Consider the following 26,209-nt stretch of genomic DNA (forward strand, 5'->3'; position numbering starts at 1 on the left):
TGAAAACAATTTTGTAATTTTTTTTAATAAAAACAAAAAACTAAGAAAACATACATAAAATGAAGATGTAGAAAAATCGTATTTTTATTTTTAAAAACAAAAACATTTTTTTGTAAAAACAAAATTTAAATAAAGCAAAGTTGTAAACAAAGATTTAGATTTACTTTCTTTTAAAGTTCTATAAAACATATGAAAACTAAACAGAAAAAGTTGGTAAAATTTTGTAAAATAAAATGTTTTCATCAAATTCATAAGATTTTTTTTAACTAGGACAAACCAGTAAAAGGGGAAGTTCGATGTGGTTTCGCCGTTTCGGACATGGGGCAAGTAGATGGGAGAATGATCGAACCATCTACCCAACAAAACGGAAAGCATCCTCATGGTTTGGGCCAATATTCACGTTTTGTTTTTATATTTTGTTTTTCACTCTGACCGTCCATGATTATTTCGATTGTTATATATTTTGTCCCTCTCATTAACGGTGTTTATGTTTGTTGTCAACCCATAGTAAAACGAGCAGTTTACAAATTTTCAAATTAAGGTTTTTTTTAAGCCGCAAGTAATAGCATTAGCACAAAACAAAACTCAAGCAAGGAGCTTAATCCAAATACAAAGAGTCAAACCGAGTATAATAGGATATCCGTAATAGGAGACATACACCAAATCGAGTAATCAAGACAACCTAACTTGGATCTGGATTTAATCCAGTTAAACGTGTTAATGCAAATGTCATCCGCCAGAAGCATCACAGCTCGAACAACATTTCGATAAACAATATTATTACGTGCTTTCCAAATAAATCATAAAGTGGAATAAGTAATCGTCAACTTTAACTTTTGAATGTTTTTGTCCCTCGCCTTAGAATTCAACATTTCTGGAAGATCCAAGCATAAATCAGGATGATTTTTGAGAACTGCAACCCACTCCACAATCCATAACCAAATACTCTTCACCACATGACAATCAAAGAAGCCATGATCGAGAGACTCCTCACAAATCTGAAAAAAAAAAAAAAAAAAAAAGGGGGGGGGGGGGGGGGGCATAAAGAGGATTGGGCATTAATATCACGCTTCAAAAGGGTATGAAAGAGTGGGATCCTATTTTTAAATAATCTCTAAACAAAACAGTTAATCTTTAAAGGAATCCAATTCAACCACTTGAAGAAATTCACCTCATTGAAACCTTGTTTATCAATCAATCCTCTAAGTGCTTTAACAGAGAAATCACTCATCCCGTCACCATTCCAACTTCATCTGTCCGGTCCACCAACAAACTGAAAATTGTCAATCAAAGACATTAAATCCGACAATTGATCAGCCTCTCTGCCTCTCCAAAGCTGTTTGGACCACCTCCAAATCCACCTTGAACCAGCTTCACTATCAAAACTGCGTTTATCTAGAATAAGACAGTCTTTACTTGTCTCCAAAACATACAAATTAGGAAATAAGTCTTTCAAGAGAATATTACTACACCATGAATCTTTCCAGAAAAAAGTGCCACAACCATTTCCGACGACCCTCTTAAACAAATCTGAGAGGAAAATCCCCTTATCTTGCAAGTCAACGTCAATTTGAGAAATACTTAGCCACACACCTTTAATGGAGTTCTTGACGATTGGTTTGTCATCAATAAGTTTTAATTTATGGATAAATTTAATACATGTAGACCAAAAGGAATTACCTTTGTTTTTTAATCTTCACCATCATTTGGCAAGAATAGCCAAATTAGCCGAGTCGAGAGAACCAACACTCAGACCACCCTCCTTTTTAGGTTTAGTGACCAACTCCCAAGCAACCCAATTGACTTTCTTCTTTACATAATCGCCGCCCCAAAGGAACCTCCTTCTAATACCAAAGACCAGATTTCGTGTTCAGAAAAACCACACACAAATTCCTCATATAATTTCGTACTCCACATACAATGAAGGGAACATAGAGAATTTCGTCAGAATCAAGAGAAGTTCTTGGTTGATTGTTGTATCCTCTTGACAGATCCCTACCAGGGAAATTTCTGTCTTAGGACACTGCAAAGCAGGCCTCAATCTGTACAATTTCGTAGTAAAATTCCAGTGTAATCATCATACAAGTATGTTTTCTGTAAATCGATTCTTATATTATATATATATATATATATATATTTCAATTTCGTTTGTTTTATTTCAATTAGTTTGTTGATTGTATACTTCTGTCATAACATTCTAAGACAGAAATCAAAGAGTGAAGAATGGATCAAAATTCCATCATCAAAACACATGTGGAAAAGCCTGAGAAATTCAAAGGCTCAGATTTCCGGAGATGGCAACAGACGATGTTGTTCTATCTAACAACTCTTCATGTTTCCAATGTTCTCACTGATGATTCTCCCTCTCCTCCTACTAGTGTAACCACTACAGAAGGAACAACACCACCCACTGCAGCCCAATTGGCAGAACATCAAAGGGCTGTGGAAACTTGAAACACAAATGAATATAATTGTAGAAATTATATTCTAAATGCCCTAGATGATTCCCTCTATAATATTTACTCTACCATCACTACTGCAAGAGAGATATGGGAATCACTGGAAAAGAAATACAAAATAGAAGTGGCATGTTCCAAGAAATTCGTGATTGGAAAGTTCATGAATTTCAAGATGGTGGATACCAAATCTGTCCTCAAACAAGTGGAGGAATTCAAGTCATTGCACATGATCTTGAAGTTGAAGGTATGGGTATAAACTCTAACTTTCTTGTTGGTTCAATCATTGAAAAACTTCCTCCTTCTTGGAAGAATTTCAAACTATATCTTAAACACTTAACTGATGACATGAGTTTTGAGCAACTTGTGTTGAGAATTCGTGTGGAAGAAGATAACAGATTGAATGAGAAGGCAGATGCAAATTCCTTGGAACCAAGTGTAAACTTTATTGGAGAAGCAAGTACTTCAAGGACAAAGCACAAAAACAAGAAAGGAAAGCAAGGCTCCAAAAACTCCTCAAAAGATGGCAAAAACCATGGCCCAAACAAGAAGAATTTCAAGAAGAATTCTGGTCCATGCTATGTTTGTGGCAAAACTGGACACAATGCCAAAGATTGCAGATTCAGGAGGGGTCAAGGAGGAAATAATGGAGGAAACAATGGAGGAAACAATGGAGGGAACAATGGAAACAATGGTGGCAATTCTGGTGGAGGAAATTTTGGTCAAGCCAACATGGTTGAATCACCAAATCAATTTGTTGCTGTGATTCAAACCAACATGGTTAGCAATTGTGTGGATTGATGGATTGATATTGGAGCCACAAGGCATATTTGCAACTCCAGAACCATGTTTTCTACATACCAAAAAGTCTCGGATTCTGAACCAATGTTTATGGGGAATGGCTCTACTGCAAAAGTTGAAGGAAAGGGAAAAGTGAAACTACAACTGACTTCTGAAAAAGAACTTGTTTTATATGATGGACTGAATGATACCATTCCAGACAAAAGTTTACAATCAAATGAAGAGAATTCTTCAAAGGTTCAAGAAGAGAACTTAGAACCTAGAAGAAGAAAACGGGGAAAAATAGCCAAAGATTTTGGACCTGATTACATGACCTATGTAGTGAATAAAGAACCACAAACATATAAGGAAGCTATGGACTCCTCTGAAGCTCCTTATTGGAAAGAGGCAATCAAAAGTGAGATTGACTCCATTGTGCAAAATAACACTTGGAAATTGGTAGATTTGCCACCTGGGCAAAAACCAATTAGGCACAAATGGATATTCAAGAAGAAGTTTAGACCTGATGGTACCATTGAGAAGTACAAAACTCATTTAGTAGCTAAAGGGTATCGTCAAAAGGAGGGTCAAGACTTCTTTGACACCTATTCACCTGTTACAAGAATTACATCAATTCGCACATTAGTAACAATTGAAGCCATTCACAATTTGGAAATACACCAAATGGATGTGAAAACTGCCTTCTTGTATGGTGAACTAGATGAAAAGATATATATGAATCAACCTGAAGGGTTTGTGGTTAAAGGTCAAGAAAACAAAGTCTGTAAGTTAGTTAGATCACTTTATGGACTAAAACAGGCTCTAAAGCAATGGCATGAGAAGTTTGACAACACATTACTCTCTAAGGGATTTAGAGTAAATGAATGTGATAAATGTGTTTATGTCAAACAATACAAGAATGCTTATGTCATCATATGTTTGTATGTGGATGATATGCTTATAATGGGTACTAATTTAGATGTGATTAATCAAACCAAGAAAATGCTACACTCCTCCTTTTCCATGAAGGACTTGGGAGTAGTAGATGTGATCCTTGGTGTAAGAGTTCAAAGAAGACCAGATGGTTACACTCTTACTCAGTCCCATTATATTGAAAGTGTACTCAAGAAGTTTGGACACTATGATGACAAGCCGGTTGTCACTCCATTTGATGCTTCTAGTCATCTAAAGAAGAATAAAGGTGATAGTGTAGCTCAGTTAGAATATACTCAAGTTCTAGGTAGCTAAATGTATATTATGAATTGTACAAGACCGGACTTGGCATATAGTGTAAGTAGATTGAGCCGCTACTCCCACAATCCTTGGAAAGATCATTGGTATGCATTAGTGAGAGTGCTTATATATTTAAAGCATACAATGAATTATTGTGACAACCCGAAATTTCCATTCTGAACAAACCATATCAAGCCAATAGAAGTTAGAACAGTTACAGTGAAATTCCAGACTGTGGGTTTAAGTTTTTACAGTTTTTCAGGATTTACACTTAAGGAGATATCAGGAGAGTGGATGCACTAAGGTTTTGTGCAACACTGTTATTCCAATACTCTATGATATTAGAGTTCATTCCGGGAATAAAATATTTTTCTGCCAAAAATCTCAGGACTACATATAGAAATCTGAACCATATTTATTCATTAGTTACATTTCCAACTAGAGAAAAGCCGAATTCTCTCTCACGGATCTTCGGGTTTTTATCCCAAATCGTGAGTAAATATATCTAGTTGTATTATATAGCTTTGATTGTGTTTAGAAACATCAAAATCATGTCAAAACACTAAGATCTGTGAGTTTGCCGCCCAAGAACACCTTGGGGAGTAAACTCCATTTTAAGGGCCAAAAGTGTGCCCAATGTCCCTCAAAGCCTTGGAACTCAACCTAGGGACTACCATTACATGTTTAGACCACCAAAACAATTCAGAATCAAGGGTGAAAGTGAGTTCACGGCCAAGGAAGTTCTTGGGCCGTGAACTCCATTTTTATGTGCCAAAGTGCCCTAAAAACCCTCCTTAAGCCAAGAGATTGAATTGGACATGTACCTAAATGAGTTTAGGACTAGCTAACACACTTAGAACACCAAGAGTAAGGTGTTCACGGCCCAAGAAGTTCTAGGGACGTGAACTCCATAAAATGGTGCCAAATGGTGCCATAAACTCTTCTAAAGCCAAGTACAAAAGCCTAGTTTAGTTCCTAGTTAATTTAGGGACTTGAAAACACCATAACCATCCTCCTAATGGAGATTACGGCAGTAATCTCCAAGGGATATGGTCCCAGGGCCGTAAACTCCTAAAAGGAGTTATATTATGCCCTAAACTCTTCCATAGACCAAGCCATTAAGTAGAAATGCTTATTAGGGCCTTATAGAGCATCAAACATCAAATGGTAACCTAAGAATGAGCTTACAGCCGCAAACTCATGAGTTTACGACCGTAAACTCATTTGGTAGTGACTTTAGGGTCGTGAACTCTCTTATAGAGTTTTCCTTGAGCCCTACACACAAAAGCTTTCCCTACAAACACTTAGGTGCAACCCTAGAGGCTAATAACACTTGATAAAGGTGTTTAGCATGTCCTAGGGTGTCTTGACTTGTTTATTAGTTGTTTATAGACTAGTTTGTTACATATATGTGATATTATATGTTAACTAGGATCATAGAGTGTGTTCAAGACTTCACTTGACACCTAGCCATCCTACCTCTTCAGTTCATCCGTATCATCCACAACAGGTGAGTTCATACCCCTTAATCAATGTTTTAACTATTTTTAAATGTTTTATGGGGGGGGATACAAGTAGAATTATGCTAATTATTATATCAATCACATGTGATTAATAAACAGCATTTAAATGATTGGCTACTCATTAGCCGTTTACCAAACAGTTTCCTTCAAATGTTTTCATAAACATTTTATATGTTTAAAACTCCTATTTAAACTATTCATTTTACTCCGTATGTTACATTTCAAACTTATTTACAATTGTGTTTCAAACAAATGTTTCCTTATACTTAAACTGTTTTATCAAACCCATGATTTCAAACCGTTTTATAGATTGACATCAAGTCGATCTTTTCTTAAGATAATAATTTTGTTCAAAGGTTTTACAAAACTTATTTATGCTTTTATATTATAAATTGCATGCCTCTATATGTATAGTTATATAAGAAATGTTTAAAAGACTTAGGAAGGCTATCCACCCTATTTCCTTTTCGCGCTTGAGATGTGGTCTGGTGGGATATCGAGTACTCGTCCGAAGGTCGTTTAAATATTAGTTATATAACATATATACATATATAGTCATAAAGGCCTTTCCAGTTCATCCCATGCCCTTGGGTAGCAAGGGTATACATCCATGTCCATACATACCAGTTAGATTACTAGTAAACTACCATATGGGTAGTTTAGGAAGATACTAGAACTATTACTAGAATGCGATATCATACAATGAGTCAGTTCATTCATGAGTCAATACTTGCTAGATAGAGAGAACATACATTACTATGAGAACATATACATTACATTACTATGAGTACATATACAACTATACTAGAGGAAGAAAATATATAACTATACTAGAAAGAGAACATATACTACGATACTAGAACGAGTAACAATACATTACATATACATATATACATTGACAAAAATTGTGATCCACTGTATCGGAGCATGCCTTAAATGTCATGGCCCGAGTTGTAGCCAGAATTCTCTTGGAGGGAGAGCGTGAGTTTGCGTATAAATCTATACTGGATTGACTATCCTACACCTTGCTGCTAGCTACAGCCGGACCTGCAGGTCTGCGGGTGCCAAACGTCATTTCTTTTTACGACCATACTTATGTCGTTGTTACCAGTCAATAGTATGGTGCAATTAATCACATGATACCTTAATATAAATCTGGTTTAAGGTAGTTAGTACAGCAATAGTTCCTATAATACAACACTACAGTACTACATTAATTTCCCCTTTTCATATATTTAGTGATCATTTCACTTAAACATTAAATGTAAAAACTATATTTTGTTAATGATAGTTACACTTGGGAAAATTACACACTTTTACAAGAAACGAACATTTAGAACAGTTAAGTCTTGGTAGAAGACTACATCGAGAACAGTTAGGTCTTGGTAGAAGACACCCCTTATATAATAGTAGGAATCATAGAGATTTCTAGGGTTTTTCAAACTTTTACAGTTGTTTTACAAACATTTTTACACTTACCGTTCATATACATTTTCCATACTTACGGTTCATATACATTTTCAATACTTACAATTCATATACATACAAATTCTTACATACAAATTAAGACACTAAATTACTTAAGATCTCACCAGCTTCAAAGTTGATACTCGCTTTCAAAATTACTTGTATCCTCAGGTCATCATAGACAGGTACCGATGCAAGGATTAGAGAAGATGGAGCTCGTTCAAGACTCACCTTTCATTTTGATTTATGCTTTAGTGTTTATCAAAATTTGACAGAACACACTTGTATAATAATTATTTTATTAATGCAATGGATGATGTTGTTGCTTGTTTACTACTTTTCATTGTTGTGATATTGTACATGACGTCCTCCGCCCCATAACGTTTCCGCCGTTCTTGGTTTTGGGGTGTGACAATTATGGATTGCATTACACGAGATATCCTCCTGTTCTTGAAGGGTATTGTGATGCAAATTGGATTTCCAATACTTTTGAGGCAAAATCCACAAGTGGGTATGTGTTCACTCTTGGTGGAGCTACTATCTCTTGGAAATCATCTAAGCAAACTGTGAATACTCGTTCTACAATGGAAGTAGAGTTTGTTGCTTTAGACAAAGCCGTTGAAGAAGTCGAATGGCTTAAAAGCTTCCTAGAAGGTATTCCTTTGTGGCCTCAACCTATTACTGCCATTGCCATACATTGTGATAGTATGGCTGCTCTTACTAGAGCACAAAGTCATATATACAATGGCAAGTCGAGACACATTAGACGCAGATATATTACAATAAGAGACTTGCTGAAGAATGGAATCATTTCCATTAGCTACATAAAGTCAAAGGAAAATATAGCTGATCCCTTGACAAAAGGCCTCAGTAGAGAGCAAGTTCTCTTCACATCGAGGGGAATGGGCTTAAAGCCAACACAATGAGTCACCACCTGGCGGAAACCTAACCTAGCAACATTGGAGATCCCATGGTCTAGGTTCAATAGGATAACTAGTTGGGGAAGACTCAAAGAAGCACCAACACAAAGGTATGCTCGCTCCTATGATATTAATTTTGTGTTTTTCTGTTGATGATATAGGGATGAATTCTTTATTCTTAATAATGCTGATAGCTTTTATAGTGGAATAGTACGGATTGTTCCAGATTAGCATTACCTATGTGAGATGGATGTGAGGTCGCATCTTTGGGAGCTAATATGGCTAAGCTCTCTAAAAGTCTCATGAAGAAAGGATTGTTCACGACCGAAATGAACGCACCGGTAAGAAATGATCTATGCTTAGATATGATATGTGTGATATTTCTTGTTTTTGATTCTACTATAAAAAGTGGTTAGTTCAAGACTCTAGTTCACTACCCACAAAGTAGATCCAAGTAGTACTGAAAGGTTCAAGTTTCCAACACCTCTTCAGATGCATGTCATATCTTATTTCCCTTATTTGAATATCAAAGTTCACTTATTTTCTATTCAAATGTGGGGTATTCTTGGAGTTTGAATAGAAAATGTGGGGTATTGTTGGAACTTTGTTAAATGGAAAACACTCTCTTTGGGACTTGTCCCACATTGGAAGAAAGAGGAAACTTATACTCCCTTAAAAAGCCTTCTACTAGTTGTTTACTAATTAGATCAAAGACTTGGACTAGAGGGATTGGGTTGGATTTGATGATTAGGCTAGTCAAATTGGTCTTGAAAGCTTAGATTAATATATATATATATATATATATATATATATATATATATATATATATATATATATATATATATATAATGATCAAAGATTGGCCTTGGGCCTTGGGGCTCTTAGGGTCTCATTGACTAGTTACAATATTTTATTTTTATATATATATATATATATATATATATATATATATATATATATATATATATTAATTCCGATTTTGACTTTTATTATATATTAAAAATCTGTTAAATTCGTTTTAACTGTTTTGACAGTTAATTTCGGTTAGCAGTTTTGGAGGGAAAAACCAGTCAATCTATATCTATAAATAGATCACCAAAGACCAGATTTTGGGTTCAGAAAAACCACACACAGATTCCTCATATAATTTCGTACTCCACATACAATGAAGGGAACATAGAGAATTTCTTCAGAATCAAAAGAAGTTCTTGGTTGATTGTTGTATCCTCTTGATAGATCCCTACCAGGGAAATTTCTGTCTTAGGACATTGCAAAGCAGGCCTCAATCTGTACAATTTCATAGTAAATTTCCTGTGTAATCATCATACAAGTATGTTTCTGTAAATTGATTCTTATATTATATATAATTATATATATATATATATATATATATATATATATATATATATATATATATATTTCAATTTCGTTTGTTTTATTTCAATTAGTTTGTTGATTGTATACTTATGTCATAACAGATTTACCTTCAAACCTGAAGCAATGAAAAAGCAACGGAGTAATATATTAAGATTCACAAAATTAATCTCTGACCATTCCCCTACAAAACATCATCAACATACATAATGTGAGAAATAGAAGGTTCGTTGTTGCCAAGAGAAAGACCATGAAAATGATGAAGATCGCAAGCCACCTCCATAGAAATATGAAGACCTTCCATGACAATTATAAAAAGAAACGGAGCAAGAGGATCACCTTGCCTCACACCTCTACAAATATTAAACTCTTTGGTGGGAGATCCATTAACTAAAATAGAAGCCCTACTAGAGGAAAGACATCCTCTAATCCATCTACGTCATTTCCACCTAAACTTCATTTGATCCATGATTGAGTCTAAGAACTCCCAACTCAAAGAGTCAAAAGCTTTGTCAAAATCAACTTTGAAAATTAACACATTTTTCTTGATTTTTTTGGACCATCCAAGATACTTCTACCACTAACATAAGCTGATTGCTCCGAGCTAATGATCTTATCCAACATATGCTTCAAAAAGTTGGCAAGAATTTTTGAAAGAATCTTGTACAAGCAACCCACAAGATTAATAGGTCTATACTCTTGCACATGTTAGTTTTATTCCTCCTTGGAACCAAAACCATGTCGTTGAAATAAAAGCAAATTTTGAAGCTACAATATCAACTTAAATAAACACAAATGTGAATAGCTTGGATTGGTAGTAGTGCATCCGAAAGCATTATTAACACAAAAAGGGCTTGTAATTACTTTTCTTTTCATCATTTAAAATTTTCAAAAAAAAAAAAAAATCTCAAGTCGTAAATAACTAAACATATCAGTTATTTATGATTATGCATATGAAACACCCCTCATATGACCAAAAGGAAATAACATTATACTTTAATGATTATAATAAACACACTAATAAACATTTATATGATGGAATAAGTGTTAGTAAAGTCTAAGAGGGATATTACAAGACATAACTACGAAAAGTAATGACTAGCTATTTTAACTCCAAAAAATCTCCAAATGTATCTATATATAAAATCTAAATCTCAAAAGAAGTATATCCAACATAATTTTTTTCTTAAAAGTTAAAACAACCCAACCTTATCGAATGTCAACAAAGGGTGTGCTTCCAAACCATGTGGGCCTACAACTAGATCAACTATGCTCATGAGTCATGAGTACATACATACGAAAACAACAACTCAAGCCATAAACTGACTACTATTAACAAAATACCGAATACAAATGAAAAGTCTTGTAAAGCTTCCACATGTTTGTAACAATATCTTAAAATAACAATACTTAGCAATAATTTTAAACAATAAATATGGCATATAAAATTAAATAATGCAACTCATATATAAATGATCGATGTATGCAGCATATGCTCAACTTATTAACATAATACAACTCACACTACTACGTTTATTTTGGGTACTTGATTATTTTCTTATACTTGAAGGTGATACAAATTTTTAAAAAATTTATAATATATAATAAGTCAATAACTTTTTTTTATTATTGTCTATTTTACTTTTCATTATTCTCAAGATTCTTTTTTTTTCTTTTTTCAAAATAAACATATTTTAGGAATGAATGAATTGTAGCGTATTTCCTTATTTGGGCCACATTGGATGCTTATTCAATATTCTTGAATTTAATATACTTTTTTGATTTCTAATTATCTTTTAGTTCTACGCTTCTACCCCACGTTGATTATAATATAAATACACGTAGAGTTTCTTAATAATTTAAACTAAAACGTTTAATATATTTATTTTATTTTATATAAAAAAAAATTTGGGAAACAACTTATTTTGTTCTATTGTTATCACTTCGTACCAATGACTCACTAGTTTTCAATACGACATGAGCGTATGACCACTATTTTATAAAATGAAATAAGTTGGTTTTATGATTCGTATATGATAAATGCCAAGGTCTATATTTATAAAACTTGATACCTTATGAAATGTTGCATGTATAAATTGATGAAATATTAATAAAACTTCAAGTGTGAGGCTGTGATTGCATACTATGTTAATATTATGCTGTCCAATTGTACTTTTGTATTACAGAATTACCATAAGATCTTGATTTTGTGGTATTCGATAGTAGTGGGACAGGTTGGATTTGAATTTGCATCTTCAAAATACTCATTAGTATTTTGTTTATATTGCAAAAACCTCAAAGAAAATCACCAAAGAAAACAGAACAAGGGTGAAGACAAACGCACCTGCAAGCTGCCCATAGTCCCACACAATTAGTTGTCATTTCCACAAAGCATCAATTCCACCCAAATCCATGAAAATTCTCCTCATTCAGCTCTAAAATCAATGGCCACTACTGTAACTCCTGAACATGGAAGACAGAGGAAACCAAGAATCAAATCACACTCTGCAACCCCTAATTCAACTCATGTTACTGAATCCAGGGAACGTCTTCCTCCCAGGAAAAACCTGTTCGGATTTTTGAGCCTGGGATGTGGTCGGTGTTCCTCACCGGCGGCGGCTGTGCATCCTCCAGGGCGAATCCTGCCAGAAAATACGAGAAGGAGGAGAAGGAAGAAGAAGAAACAGAGAAGAAACAGTGGATCACGCCAGGAAAATATGGTGGTTATTGTTCCGGATGTTTGCTGTACTCCTCCCGGGATTGGATTTACATATGATGTTGCACAGAGTACAAGTGCTGATGCGCATAGACGAAATCACCGACAGGTATCATATCATATGCTTTTAAAGTTCTTTCGAAGCTTCTTAAATCCGCCATAGTCAAACACAGGTCAAATTTTACTGAAAACGGAACGAAATTTTGTGTGAGAAGTCCATAAATAATATCGAAAAAACACGATTAAGCATGGAGACGATGAACAATAACACAAATATTACCATTTTGATAGCGTTCTCGTGCCACAAGGCAAGCGGCGGATCTTCAACAGCCATGGAGCACTACAGAAGTCGATGCTACAGCTTTCATAAGATCAAATGTATCTGATTCGAGGCAATATACTCGTCTCCAACGTCGTTCTCCTGGGGGAATATCTGAGGTTTGATTCTCATTTCATTACTGAAAACTACGCTAAAATCTCTGTAACTGTAAACGATCGCATTTAATCAAGTAGCAATCTAGATCTGGTAAAACGAGCGTTATAATCCATGAGTTACATAAGCTACAAAATTTGCAGATTGTGATGTTGGAACTTAATCCATTGTTGGATGGGCGATTAGAAGGAAGCGATAGGTTTGGAGCATGGAGGATCAACGCAGATATCATGTCATACGAGGTATTTCCTTCATTCAAGCTTTGACTCCATGAAAAATCAAGCTGATTCGGCATTTTTGTGCAGGAATTGGTGGAATTGAGTGACAGAATCGGGTACGTTGGTGGTGGTTTGCAAGAAGAAGAAATACTCGACTGTTTAAGAAGACCTAAGAAATCCTTCCTTAAGTCCTGTGACTTTAATTCCAAAGTCAAAGACTCTAAATGTAGCATATGTCAAGTAAGTTCATCTCAAAATACTTATTGTTACATGGTACTTCGATTTATTGAACTGAACAAGTTTTTTAGGGTTATTTTTGATACTGTATTTTATTATTTTTTAGACAACATAAAAAGTTATATAACAAACTTAATACAATAATGATGTGTAAATGTCAAAATAAATAATTTGTGAATTTCAGGAGGAGTGTAAAGGAGATGAAGATTTGGGAAAACTTGAATGTGGGCATTACCATCACGTAGATTGCATAAAACAATGGCTACTCTACAAAAACGAATGCCCAATCTGCAAAACCGTGGCTAAACCCGATAAATGACTCGATAATTTACTATGTTTTTGTGATGTTGGTTTTGATATATTTTCTTTGTTGGATTTTATTTAGGCTAAGTACATGTATACAAGAATACAACTAGCTAAGATTAAGCCCTTTTGTGTTTTTAGTTATCATTATTTTTTTTTATCGATGTTGGTTTTTGTTTATAATAATAGAACATGTTATTTTATTCTGCTGAATAAATTACACCATATTTGTTAAAAGAAATTATCCATCTTAGTTAATATGAAAGAGGTAAATAACAGTTTTTCAGGATAATAACGTGATGTCTATGCTTAAACCGAGATTTCGTTTATGAATTCTTAACTTCTAGACTAACTAGTAAAAAACACTGGGCTTTGCCCCGGGACGTTATTTTATTTTATTTTTATTTTTTTTGAAACTTTTTTTTTTCATATTAAAGTATCGTACTTTGAAAGGTTTATTTTTATCTATAATAGAAAACGTTCTTACATAGTGCTACAAATATTTTATTTAATATCTGTTGCTAGCTTTGGTAATTAAAAATATGTGTTGTTATTTGAGAAAAATAAGGTTGTATAGTAGAATATCGAAGGTGGGAGACCAAAAGGGGCAACTCCACAAACTCATGTGACAAAAACTTGAGGTGTCACATTTGGTAAATGACAGTGACCAAAAGTGGGAAACTCTTAAACCCTTTGTAGTTAGCAGTAGAGAATATTGAAACCAAAGGACCAAAAGTGCCAACTCCACAAACTAATATGGTAAAAAGCTGGGGAGGGACCAAAAGTAACAAAATGTAAAAAGGTGATGAGGGACCAAAAGTGGCAAAGTATTAAAAGTTTTGTGACAAAACTTTAAAAAAATTAAGGAGGGACTAAAACTGTCAAAATGACTAAAGAATTATGACAAAAACCCAAAATAACTAAACTATACTTTTCCTTAATATAACCTCCCAAAATTTATAACCAAAAATTTCATTTTTATATTAATAAAGAACCACCCAACACTTGTTCATAAAAACTAGTCATAGGAAATCAAAGTATATCATCAAATATCTAAGAATACGTCAGAGTCAATCATGCGGAAAACATGGTGTATGCAATGTGATCAATCCAAGCCCTTCCCCTTCGAACCGTAAGTACCTGAAACATAACCTGAAAACCGTAAGCACAAAGCTTAGTGAGTTCCCCAAAATATTGCAAATCATACATACAAGTCAACTCAAGGCTATACTGGGTTTATTTCACCCCCGGGTCTATTTCACTCCGAGTCTATTTCAACTCAAATGTCAGCTCAAGGTTGTACTGGTTCTATTTCACCCCAAGACTATTTCAAGTCAATCAATATTTTTCAACCATATGAGTCTATTTCACCCCCACATACATATGGCAATTAGGCATACAAGCATACAACAAGAGTCACAAAGACAACAAGCACACACTACCACAATGTCCTACAATATATAGTGAGCAAACTCGCATCGATTCGCTGATAAACAAATAAACACTCGGGTTGTTGAATCGGAGAATCCCCGCACTAATCATAAACAAATGAAACTCAAATTAACAATTAGGCCAAAAACCATAACTGAGAGTCTAAATCCTTAATCCCGACTCCTAGGGTAAAAGACCATTTTACCCTTCCTTTACTAGGCCTACATAATGACGACCCAAAACCCCAAAATGGCCCAAGGCCCAGAAATAACCCAAATCTATAAAGACCTAAGTCCATATAATGGCCCAAACTAGTCCAAAGGCCTAAAAGCCCAACTGGTGAGTACGCCCTACGTACCACCGGAGTACCCCTGACATACTCTTTGATGATCAAATTACGAGACTCAAACCCAATACCCGCAACGTACTCAGAAGTGCACCCAGTGTACTGGCGAGAGATCCTTATCTCATTCTAAAGGCTTAATCCCTTAAGACCTTGACGTCCAAACCTCATATTTACTTCTAAATAAGGTCTTAATCCATAAAGTTGGCAACTTTACTAACTTCCATGACACAAAAGGACCCAATACCAAACCCTAGGTCCAAAACTCCTTAAAAATGTCAAAAACTCACGCATAGTTAAACCATAACCACCAAGATTCGATTTTTATACTTCAAGGACCTCAGATCTAATAAGAAATGCCACCCTAAAGCTCTGGAGTACCTCATACTCTCAAGAACCAAGGCCATGGGACCAAAAAGCTCCTAAATCTACCCATAAATGAGATCTTAACAAAGGAACCATCAAAGTAACTCTTTACCTCCAAAAGCTTGCAATGAAGAAGATAGATCTGGATCTTGAAGCTCCAACTCCAACAATGCACCACCACCAAGTCTTTTCTTCTTCAAATGCACAAAAGAACACCAAAACTTCAACAGAAGCTCAAGAACACACCAAAGATGGCTAGGGTTTCGTGGGATAAACTCATGGGATAAGGAGGCTGATGAGGAGGAGCCTCAAGGTCCATAATGATGCATAAATAGGGGCCAAACACTAAAAATTAGGGTTTGTGGTCTGAGCGAGTATGCCCAGCGTACACCAGGTACGCGCAACGTACCACAAAAACCCCGCATCCAACTTAAAGGGAGTACGCCATGTGTACTCCAAGTTACGCTCAGTGCAATAAGGACAAAAAATGCAAAGTTTTTATAATTTAAGGCCAAACTAAAAGATACTTGAAAATCAGGTGTTACAATTCTCCCCCACTCGAAGGAAACTTCGAGACTTAGTCCTCGAAGTCTGTTGTTGGCAAGAACTCCAAATAATGTTCCCTCATCTCGTCCTCAGGCTCCTACGTCTATTCCGAACCCTTGAAGTGCTTCCATTGCACCTTCACTAAGGTCACCGTCTTGTTTCACAGAGTCTTCGTCTTCCTGTCGAGGATAGCAATCGGTCTCTCTATGTAGTTCAGGCGCTCATCCACGTGAATGTCCTCCAAATGAACCACTGCAGAATCATCAACCAAACACTTCTGCAGCTGAGATATGTGAAAAGTATTGTGAATCCGACTCAATTACTATGGTAGATCCAACCAATATGCAACCCTGCCCAACCGGGCAACAACCATGATGGGACCAATATACCGGCTGGCTTCCCGACGCAGTGGAGCTCTCCACCGGTTGTGGGGGTGTCGAGACAACAACACTTAAACGACGGGGAGGAGGAAAAGTCTCGTACAAGGGCACCACGCGGTGCTCCAGCTTTCCTTGGTAATGCCCCCGCAACATAGAGTCTATGGAGATTGAGCATTCGATACCTATCAATCGTATGTCAAACGTAAGGAAACAAGCACGAGAACACAAAAACAAGGAGGAGTCCCCCACCCCTCTTCTTTTTCTTTTAAAAAAACGAAAGGGGGGGGGGGGGAGGAGAAAGGAGGCAAAGGAAGAAGTAAAAACGACTTACCATTAGAAACAATGTAGAAGACGGACATCTCCCCCCGAACATGCCAGCTGGGGCTCATCCCGACACCAGCAAGTATGACCTCCAAATTCACATCAACGTCCACCTGGATAGTGCGCAAGAGGTCGGCGGTCACCTGATTATGGGGAAACAATTTGGGGATAGTGTCGGATAACGTCGTCGCTCGGGGATACTCGCACACAAGCAGTTCTCAGTTGACCCACAACCACTTGTCTTGCCAGTTCTTGGGAGGCTTACTATCAAGGACAAGGTTATGGCCTCACTAGCGAGCAGAGAAGGTATCCTTATCGTTGGTGGCAACAAACCGAAAAAAGAACTTGAAAACAAAGTAGTCGAGAACGATGTCATTGGCCCGACATATCATCTCGAAAGCTACCATCTTACGAACAGCACCAGGGGTCAACATTTGAACACTGCACCCGTTACGCCGGAGTATTTCCTCTTGGAAATCAGTTAATGGAAGACGAAGGCCGGCGTCAAAGGTTTCCAGGTAGATGCCCACTTTTCCAGGAGGAGGCTGTGTAATCAGAGACCCGGAGGTTGGAAACTCCACTCTGTTAGCCGGAGTAAGGCCGTAGGCCTCTTGAAGGGTGACAAACTCAGCAGAATTGGGGATCAAGCTCAGAGAAGAAGCCATGGCGAAAGCACATACGAAGAAGTGGGAGAAGAGGTAAAGAAACAAGGTAGAAACTGAAAAAGGAAAATCGTATGAGAGCAATAAAAGGGAAAAAGCGGGATTTACAAAAATCCATGACACGGATGACGTAACTGTCGCGCACACGTCGAAGCGTCACATCACCGGAAATGAAGTGACGACCAAGTAAAAGCGTGACACGTATACTAGCAGTTAAGTCCAGAACATCATAGTTAGCTAGCATACGTTATGACTACTGGACCGGGGGACTTGATGATGCACCCCTCATAGCGGGCCAGAAACAAGTGGACCCCCGACGAGGAGTTCCCAGCGAAGCCCGGGCCAGCGACTCAGCCGCTCTGGCAACCCCGGACCCCCGCGAGGCGACCGTGTAGGAAGTCCTCCTTCACCAAGCGTCGTGCTTTAGCTACAGTCCAATGATAACGGCCCCAAGCGACAAAGAGTGCGGTCAGAGCATTATCGCCTGGACCAATCGCAACACCGTGCACAAATGTGGAGCATGGTCCTCCAATAAGGACGACGGATTCTGTCAGAGTCGCAGTCCTTGTCCCTCGTACGGACCGAGGAAGATCCTCAGTATAAAAGGTCGGCCACCTTGCCTTAAGAGGTAAGCCATTCTTCCCCGATCATCTACCTCCATACTCCATACTAATCCCACTAACTTGACCGTCAGAGCGTCTATTCAGGACCTCCTCCCGGAGAGCGGCTGACGTCTTTTTTTTTTCTTTGTGGCCTTTCAGGTTCCATTCCAACGACCGTTTCTCAATAGCCAAGGTGGTTTGGAGCCAGGTCGCATCATTTACCAAACATTTTTTTTAACTTTTTATTGACTTTTTGAAAACTCAATAAGCTAATAAGTCATTTAGAAGCACTCTCAAACACCCATTAAATTTAAAAATCTTAATCTAGTCTAAAGTAAACTCACGATTCTCTTCTCTCATTCTCACTTGGTCACTCTTCTTAAATTCCTTCTTTTTGAATCATTTCTTCTAGTACTCTATTATTCTCCTATTCCCCTCAAAATTAAATTTCAAGAACTTTGTGAATTGTTGAAGTTTCAAAAGGTCCTCCAATGTTCTAAATCTCTAATCGGTCCTGAAGGGGTGATTGAATTAATCGGTCCTCCTAAAGTCCTAATCCAATAAGTCTTTTTTTAGTGTTTGAATTTTCTTGCATAACCTACGTGAAGTTGCAAAATCCGATAGTGATTATTGATTAAAATTTCCGAAATGTCAGTTTTCTTATATAGCTTGCTGGTGAAGTGAAATTGATTATCAAAGTTGTAGTCTTGTTTATCAAAAACGGATATAAGATTCATTAATTTCCAAGGTATTTTTTTTCTTCAATTTCTTGTGACTTTTATAAGGTTTTCTACAATAAGATTTTCTTAAATTCTTGATGTAATTATTTTTCTGATTCATGATTAATTTGATGTATGCTAAATTTGGACTGAAAGTCTGATATGTAAATTCCAGTTCTAAAATGCTGATATGTGAATCTGATTTTGAAGTTCTGATATGTGAATTTTGATTTTTAATAATTGATATGTTTTGATTTCTGAATAATCTGGTGAATATGAAAACCTGATGTGTCTAAAAATCAGATAAGTTATTTTAATTTCTAAAATTTTGATTTAATGTAAATTATGATATGTGAATTCTGATATTGAAAAGCATATGTGTTTTTTATTTTTGTATAATACGATGTGGTTTTTCTAAATAATCTGGTTAGTTATTTTAATTTATGAAAGTACGATGTATCAGATTTCTAATTTTTTTTTTTATATTAATTTAATTTTTGAAAATATGAAATGTTAATTCTGAATTTTTAATACCATTTTATGTTTTTGAAAATAAGAAATCCTATAATTTTGGAAGGATTGAAATCGGGTTCATCATATTGAATTAGGGATGAACATATGGACCGGGGAACCGACCGAAACCGACACCGGAATTGGAACCCGATGGAACCGTTCGGGCCGGGACCGGGACATTATATTTATGGATTTTTGGAACCAGGAACCGATATAACCGGAATCGGTAGAACCAACAAAAAATGGAACCGTATGATACTATTTTTCGAGGACCGGTTCCAACATTTGAAGACACGACAAGAACCGGTAGGAACCGAGAACCGGAACCAATAGAACCACCGGGCCGGTTCGGTTCTTGATTTTGGCCGAAGCCGGTTCCCGGGCCGGTTCAGTCATTTTGCTCATCCCTATATTGAATTGGTCGTCTTCTCTACTTTATCTTCGCTGACAATTGTTGTAAAAGGTTTTTGTTTCTTTTTTCTTTAAATATTGAATTTGTTTAGAGATATATAATTTTTTTTAGAGATATAGAAACACACAAAGACACACATATTAGTTTTTATTTATCTTCAATCATCTCAATGATTGAATATACACATATTAGTTTTTGATTATCTTACATGGCCGGTTTAGAGCATGAGTAACCTATGCAGTTGCAAATGACCTGTATTTTTAGGGGCCCATATTTTTTTTAATGCTATACACTTACGGGCTGACCGAAGGTTGAAGGAATGAAGACTTGTCGACAACCCACGAGACGCACCGCTAGAAGTGAGAAGAAGCGCCAAGAAAAATCTAACGAATGACGACCACCTCTGTGATTTACGTTCATGCTCAAGGACTCAGAAATTAGAATCAACAGCCAGAACGCGATTTTCAAATAAAAGACTGATTTGTACTTTTCTTTTTGTTCAAAGACTAATTTCTATATATAAGACAAGTATTCAACTACACATTGTATTTGTCCACTCAATTAATAAAAATGTCTTACTAGTTAGTATTGTAAAATGGAGTAATGATTTTTATAACGATTTATTTAAAAGATCCATGAAAAACACTAATCATTTGTGTATTGTCGAACACATGGTAATTCGTTTAGTAACGAATGAGTCATTTCAAATCAAGATCTTCGATTATGTTGAACAAATCTCGTTTCACTCATTCAAAACATGTTTAATTTGTTCGAACAAGATAAAAAAGTTTTAAAAATTAGTACTTCTTGGGATGAGATTTATATAAAAAACAATACTTTTCACGAACTAGACAAAAAAATTACTAAATATTCAATGAAACCATTGTTGTATATAAGTATCCAACATTATGTCCACTTTTTACATTTCATATATGTTAAATGCAAAACTATAAAAAAGTTCTCCGTCGCAATGCACAGAAATTTCTCCCACAATCATCATTCATGTCGAGATGCGTTTTTACTTGTTTATGGAGCATCGTGCGGACTGTAAAACCCTAGTTATATCTTCACTTTTCATCTGAGGTCCATGGATGATGATATGGCATCATGGCTTCATGGTTCATCTACCTTTATGGGTTCATCATAGATCCATGTTTTTGGGTAGGGGTCGGCCCAAAATAAAAGTTTCATCTCCACTGCCTGACCCGACCCACTTCTACTCCTAAAACCCCGCTGCTTTTGCTAAATCTCTTCTCCTAAACGATTCCCTCCGCCGTCGCCTGAACAAAATTTACCTCCGCCGTTGATTTCGCGACTCCGTCACGGGCAGAGTCACAGACACAGAAACAGACACACTCAAGCACTGAAATATCTTCTTCAGCCATGGTTCAAAATGCAGCAGTGGGTGTGGAGAGAGTATTCATAGGAGGAGGATGCAATCGAATTGTTAACAACGTTTCCTGGGGTGCCTGTGGTTTAGTTTCATTCGGCTCTCAAAACGCCGTCTCCATTTTTTCTCCTCAGGTTTTTCTCCTACTGTACGATCCTTCTCCAGTTTTGATCATTGTGTTCTTACTCCTTTTAAACCCTAAATGAAAACAAATTGAGGTTTTCTTGACAGACTGCGAAGATATTAACTACGCTACCAGGTCATAAAGCTTCAGTCAACTGTACTCATTGGCTTCCCAGCAACAAATTTGCATTTAAAGGTACAATTTATAATATTTTGATAAAATAGACTACACAGAAACACAATTTTCTTTTTGGGGTTAACTAAATGTTCTTATGCTTTTGTAGCTATTAATTGGGAGAAACATTATCTACTCTCTGGAGATGCTGAAGGAGTCATCATTCTGTGGGAGTTCTCTCTATCAGAAAACAAGGTACTTGAATGAATGCTTTACTGGGATATAAAAATCTATGCAAACAAGCATTTTCAACCAAATTGTTCATGCAAATATTTCTTCCAGATTGATATCTTCCTTAAAGTTTCTCTCATCAAGTGCTTATGATTTATTTCTGAAATTTGGTTACAGTGGAGAAATGTATCACAACTGCTGCAGTCACACAAGAAAGGCGTCACGTGCATTACTGCAATTCTGACATCTCAAACTGAAGCAATATTTGCATCCACCTCTTCTGATTGTGTGCTTAACATTTGGAAAATAGTCTTACCTTCTTTTGGAGGTTAGTTTCAGTAAAAAAACACCAAAAACACCATCTCAAAATCACATTCATTATCACTTTGATCCAAAACCAATTTCAACATCTTATAAATAATCATCACAGGTGAATGTACAATCACGTGCTTGGATTCCCTCTCTACTGGTTTAAAACCAATGGTTACACTTTCACTAGCAGAACTACCAGGAAATCCCACACACCTTATTCTAGCAATGGGAGGACTTGACAACAAGATTCATTTATATTGCAGTGATTCAACACAAAAAGTATGTTTTCTCTCACATGTATCCATTTTTCTTGAATTTATATACTCCAATCACATGAAACTTTTGCTTATTTTCATATAGTTTGTTCGTACATGTGAGTTAAAAGGGCATACAGATTGGATCAGAAGCTTAGACTTCTCATTACCTGTAGAAACAAACAATCTTCTCCTTGTTAGCTCTTCTCAAGATAAAGGCATACGCATATGGAAATTGTCTTTATGCAATTTAGACAAAAAGAAAGCAGAAAACAGCTTGGCTTATTACATAAAAGGGCCTGTATTTGTATCAGGTTCTTTCTCCTATCAAGTGTCTTTAGAATCTCTTCTCATTGGTCATGAAGATTGGGTATATTCAGTCGAATGGCAACCACCTTCTTTATCATGTTATCAACCTCAAAGCATCTTATCTGCATCAATGGACAAAACCATGATGATATGGCAACCTGAAAGAACAACTGGTATTTGGGTGAATGTGGTTACTGTTGGTGAGTTAAGTCATTCTGCTTTAGGGTTTTATGGTGGACATTGGAGTCCAAATGGTGATTCTATATTGGCCCATGGTTATGGTGGATCTTTCCATTTATGGAAAAATGTTGGTGATGATATTGATAATTGGAAACCCCAAAAAGTTCCATCTGGACATTTTGCTGCAGTGATGGATGTTGTGTGGGGTAGGGGTGGTGATTATTTGATGTCAGTCAGCCATGATCAGGTATTTGATAACCATTTTTCTTTTTTCTTTTTTTTTTTTTTTTTTGTAAAAATGAAGTGAATTCTTCTTTTCTTGAATCTTGATTCATGCAGACCTCTAGAATATTTGCTTCATGGCTAAATGAAGCGAACACTTGGCATGAAATTGCTCGCCCTCAAGTTCATGGTCATGATATTAATTGCTTAACAATCATTAAAGGAAAAGGGAATTATAAATTTGTAAGTGGAGCTGATGAGAAAGTTGCTAGGGTTTTTGAAGCTCCATTATCGTTCTTGAAAACATTAAGTCATGCAACTTCATGTCTACATGATTTTGAAGACTTGCATGTTGATGATGTTCAAGCATTAGGGGCAAATATGTCCGCTCTTGGTTTATCTCAGAAACCTATTTATGCTCAAGGTAAACCATAAACTTCATTTCATTTTTTCATTATAATTTACTTTTTCGAATTTTTTTAAATTCTTGATTTTGTGTTTTTGCAGCTTCAAGTGAAAGAACAACGGATGGAATTGGAAATGAAGGTTTTGACACAATGGAGACAATCCCGGATGCCATTCCATCCGTTTTGACTGAACCACCAATTGAAGAGCAATTAGCATGGCATACGTTATGGCCGGAATCACATAAACTTTATGGTCATGGGAATGAAATCTTTTCTCTTTGTTGTGATCATCAAGGGAAGCTTGTTGCCTCTTCTTGTAAGGTACGATGGAATGGAATCAATCAAAGGAATGGAATGACCAATTCCATTCCATCGTACCAAAAACTAAATTCCAATCCTTTTACAGGCTCAATCGGCTTCAGTAGCAGAAATATGGCTATGGGAAGTTGGTAGTTGGAAAGCAGTTGGAAGATTACAGTCTCACACCTTAACAGTCACTCGGATGGAATTCTCACATGATGACAAATATCTTTTAGCAGTCTCTAGGGATCGCCACCTGTCACTCTTCTCTATAGATCGAACAGGTCAGCAATAAGAATTAAAAAAAATAAAATTACATCACATTCTGTTTCCATGGAATTCAATTCCATTCCATTTGTATTGTACAGGTGGCATGGATGGAATCAGTTATAAACTTGTAACAAGACAAGAAGCACACAAAAGAATCGTGTGGGCATGTTCATGGAACCCATCCCCATTCACCCACCAATTTGCCACTGGTTCCAGGGACAAAACCGTAAAAATATGGGAAGTCAACAAGTCTTCTTCCACCATACAACTACTCATAACTCTACCTACTTTCAAAACCAGTGTCACTTCCCTATCTTGGACTACTCCCAATCCTGTTGACAACAATGGAATTATAGCAGTTGGAATGGAATCAGGTCTCATTGAGCTTTGGAATCTGTGTTTTACAAAAAACCAAAAGGATTCATCTCTTGTGATCCAGTTTGATCCGTTTATGTGTCATGTTTCATCTGTGAATCGTTTGGCATGGAGAGATGTGGAGAAGAAAGATGATTGTGAGAGTATGGAGTTGGCTTCTTGTGGAGCTGATCATTGTGTCAGGATTTTTAAGGTAACTTTGGTTTAATTTTTTATTTTAAATTGTTTATAGTTTATTATGATTTGAGGACGAGGATTGCATCTCTGTTTGTAGTACGTGGTACATTTTGAAAAAGACAAATATGCCCTTCAAGTACAAATGTAGAATGATATATGTTGAACTCATTCCAACACTTTGTTTTTTGCAATATGAAACTCCTTTTTACTGTAAAAATGGTTTTTAAAGAAATTCTGTTATAAAAAACCTTAAAAAATTATTTTTTTAATTTGTATTTTGTAGTCGAGAATCATGCCATTTGCATTGAGTAGTGCTTTTGATAGTATTGTTTTTTAATATTTTTTTGGGTGAATAGTGGCATTGATTTCACCATGAGTAATGCCATTTGTGTGTGAGAAATAGAAATACATAATATAGATTCACGATTGAAAACTATTAGTTTTTATCTTTAATTATTATGTTTGATTTATCTGGAGAGAAAATAGTATAATTTAAAACTTATGCTTTTGTCCTTTATTAAATTGATGTCTTCATTTGTATCTATTCAAATCAACTTATTCTACATTTCGATGACTCAAATATTCTTATTTTCTTGGATATGTTTATCTTTGTGTTGAAAGTACATTAAAGACAAAATATAAACTGTTTCGATACTCAATAACAAAGCAAGGTCGGTTTCTAAATTCACATTCTTATCATGAACAACATCATGTTCGATTTGAACCATAACTTTGGTTGCATCTTAGTGTCATTCCACTGAGAAACTAATTACCCTGCTTAGTCAAAAAGGAAATTTTCTTTTGAAATATTTACTAAAATGACAATTATACGAGGTAACATTTACACACATGAACTTTCTTTTCTCTTCTACAAAAAAAAAAACCATCAACCTAACGATTACAAGCTCGTGCACATGCGAGGAAAAGATCCCAAGAAAAATGCTCCCACTTACCATTTTGTGGTATTCATTTAATACGTGACCTAGGGTGAACATTTTGATCTCTGGATCGGACGGGACTGGAACCAGACCTGCATCGGCCGGTCCGATCCAAGGTCTATCACTTTATGTAAAATTGGTCTGGTCTGAATCAGTCCAAATACTCACCCTAAGTCGTAATAGATAAATGAACTTTCAATATGGTTTTAACGAGTTGTACCATATACATTTAAAATTGTACTAGTCCAACGGATACAAGAACCAGAAAACCCAGACTTGAACCGACCTCAACAGGTCTGGTCCAAAGTCTACAAATTTCTCTCAAACCTAGTCGTGTGGCGTAGCCACATTGAGGCAAAGGTGGGTATTGGCCCACCCCACAAAAATTCAAGTGTATATATATATATATATATATATATATATATATATATATATATATATATATATATATATATATATATATATATATATATATATATATATATATATATAATTCATCCCATTCAAAACTTCAGATCCCTAATTCCAAACTTTAAATCCCATGTCCCCTTCATAAATTGTAAAACTTTTGGCATAACCTAACATAAAATCCTGACTATGCCACTGGTCCGGTCAAAGAGCTAAGCCAGTCTGGTTCGATCCAAATGTTCA

At 36.0% G+C, this 26,209-nt stretch overlaps 2 protein-coding genes across 2 annotated transcripts; both read left to right on the forward strand.

Annotated features, from left to right (window-relative positions):
• Positions 1 to 11,918: 11,918 nt before the first annotated feature.
• LOC111911257 (E3 ubiquitin-protein ligase MBR2) lies at positions 11,919 to 13,807 on the forward strand. Its single transcript, XM_023907046.3, has 5 exons — positions 11,919 to 12,578; positions 12,761 to 12,907; positions 13,046 to 13,144; positions 13,208 to 13,360; positions 13,542 to 13,807. The coding sequence occupies exons 1-5, from the start codon at positions 12,198 to 12,200 to the stop codon at positions 13,674 to 13,676; spliced, it is 915 nt and encodes a 304-aa protein (XP_023762814.1). The 5' UTR covers positions 11,919 to 12,197; the 3' UTR covers positions 13,677 to 13,807.
• Positions 13,808 to 21,060: 7,253 nt separating this feature from the next.
• On the forward strand, positions 21,061 to 24,837 carry LOC111911258 (elongator complex protein 2). The gene is made up of 10 exons (XM_023907047.3): positions 21,061 to 21,479; positions 21,577 to 21,664; positions 21,753 to 21,838; positions 21,992 to 22,142; positions 22,245 to 22,405; positions 22,487 to 23,116; positions 23,209 to 23,515; positions 23,599 to 23,819; positions 23,905 to 24,082; positions 24,167 to 24,837. Exons 1-10 carry the CDS (start codon positions 21,339 to 21,341, stop codon positions 24,649 to 24,651), a joined length of 2,448 nt encoding a protein of 815 aa, XP_023762815.1. The 5' UTR covers positions 21,061 to 21,338; the 3' UTR covers positions 24,652 to 24,837.
• The last annotated feature ends 1,372 nt before the right edge of the window (positions 24,838 to 26,209 follow it).

The sequence above is a fragment of the Lactuca sativa genome, chromosome 8, assembly GCF_002870075.4.
Source record: "Lactuca sativa cultivar Salinas chromosome 8, Lsat_Salinas_v11, whole genome shotgun sequence".
In the NCBI taxonomy this organism is placed as follows: domain Eukaryota; kingdom Viridiplantae; phylum Streptophyta; class Magnoliopsida; order Asterales; family Asteraceae; genus Lactuca; species Lactuca sativa.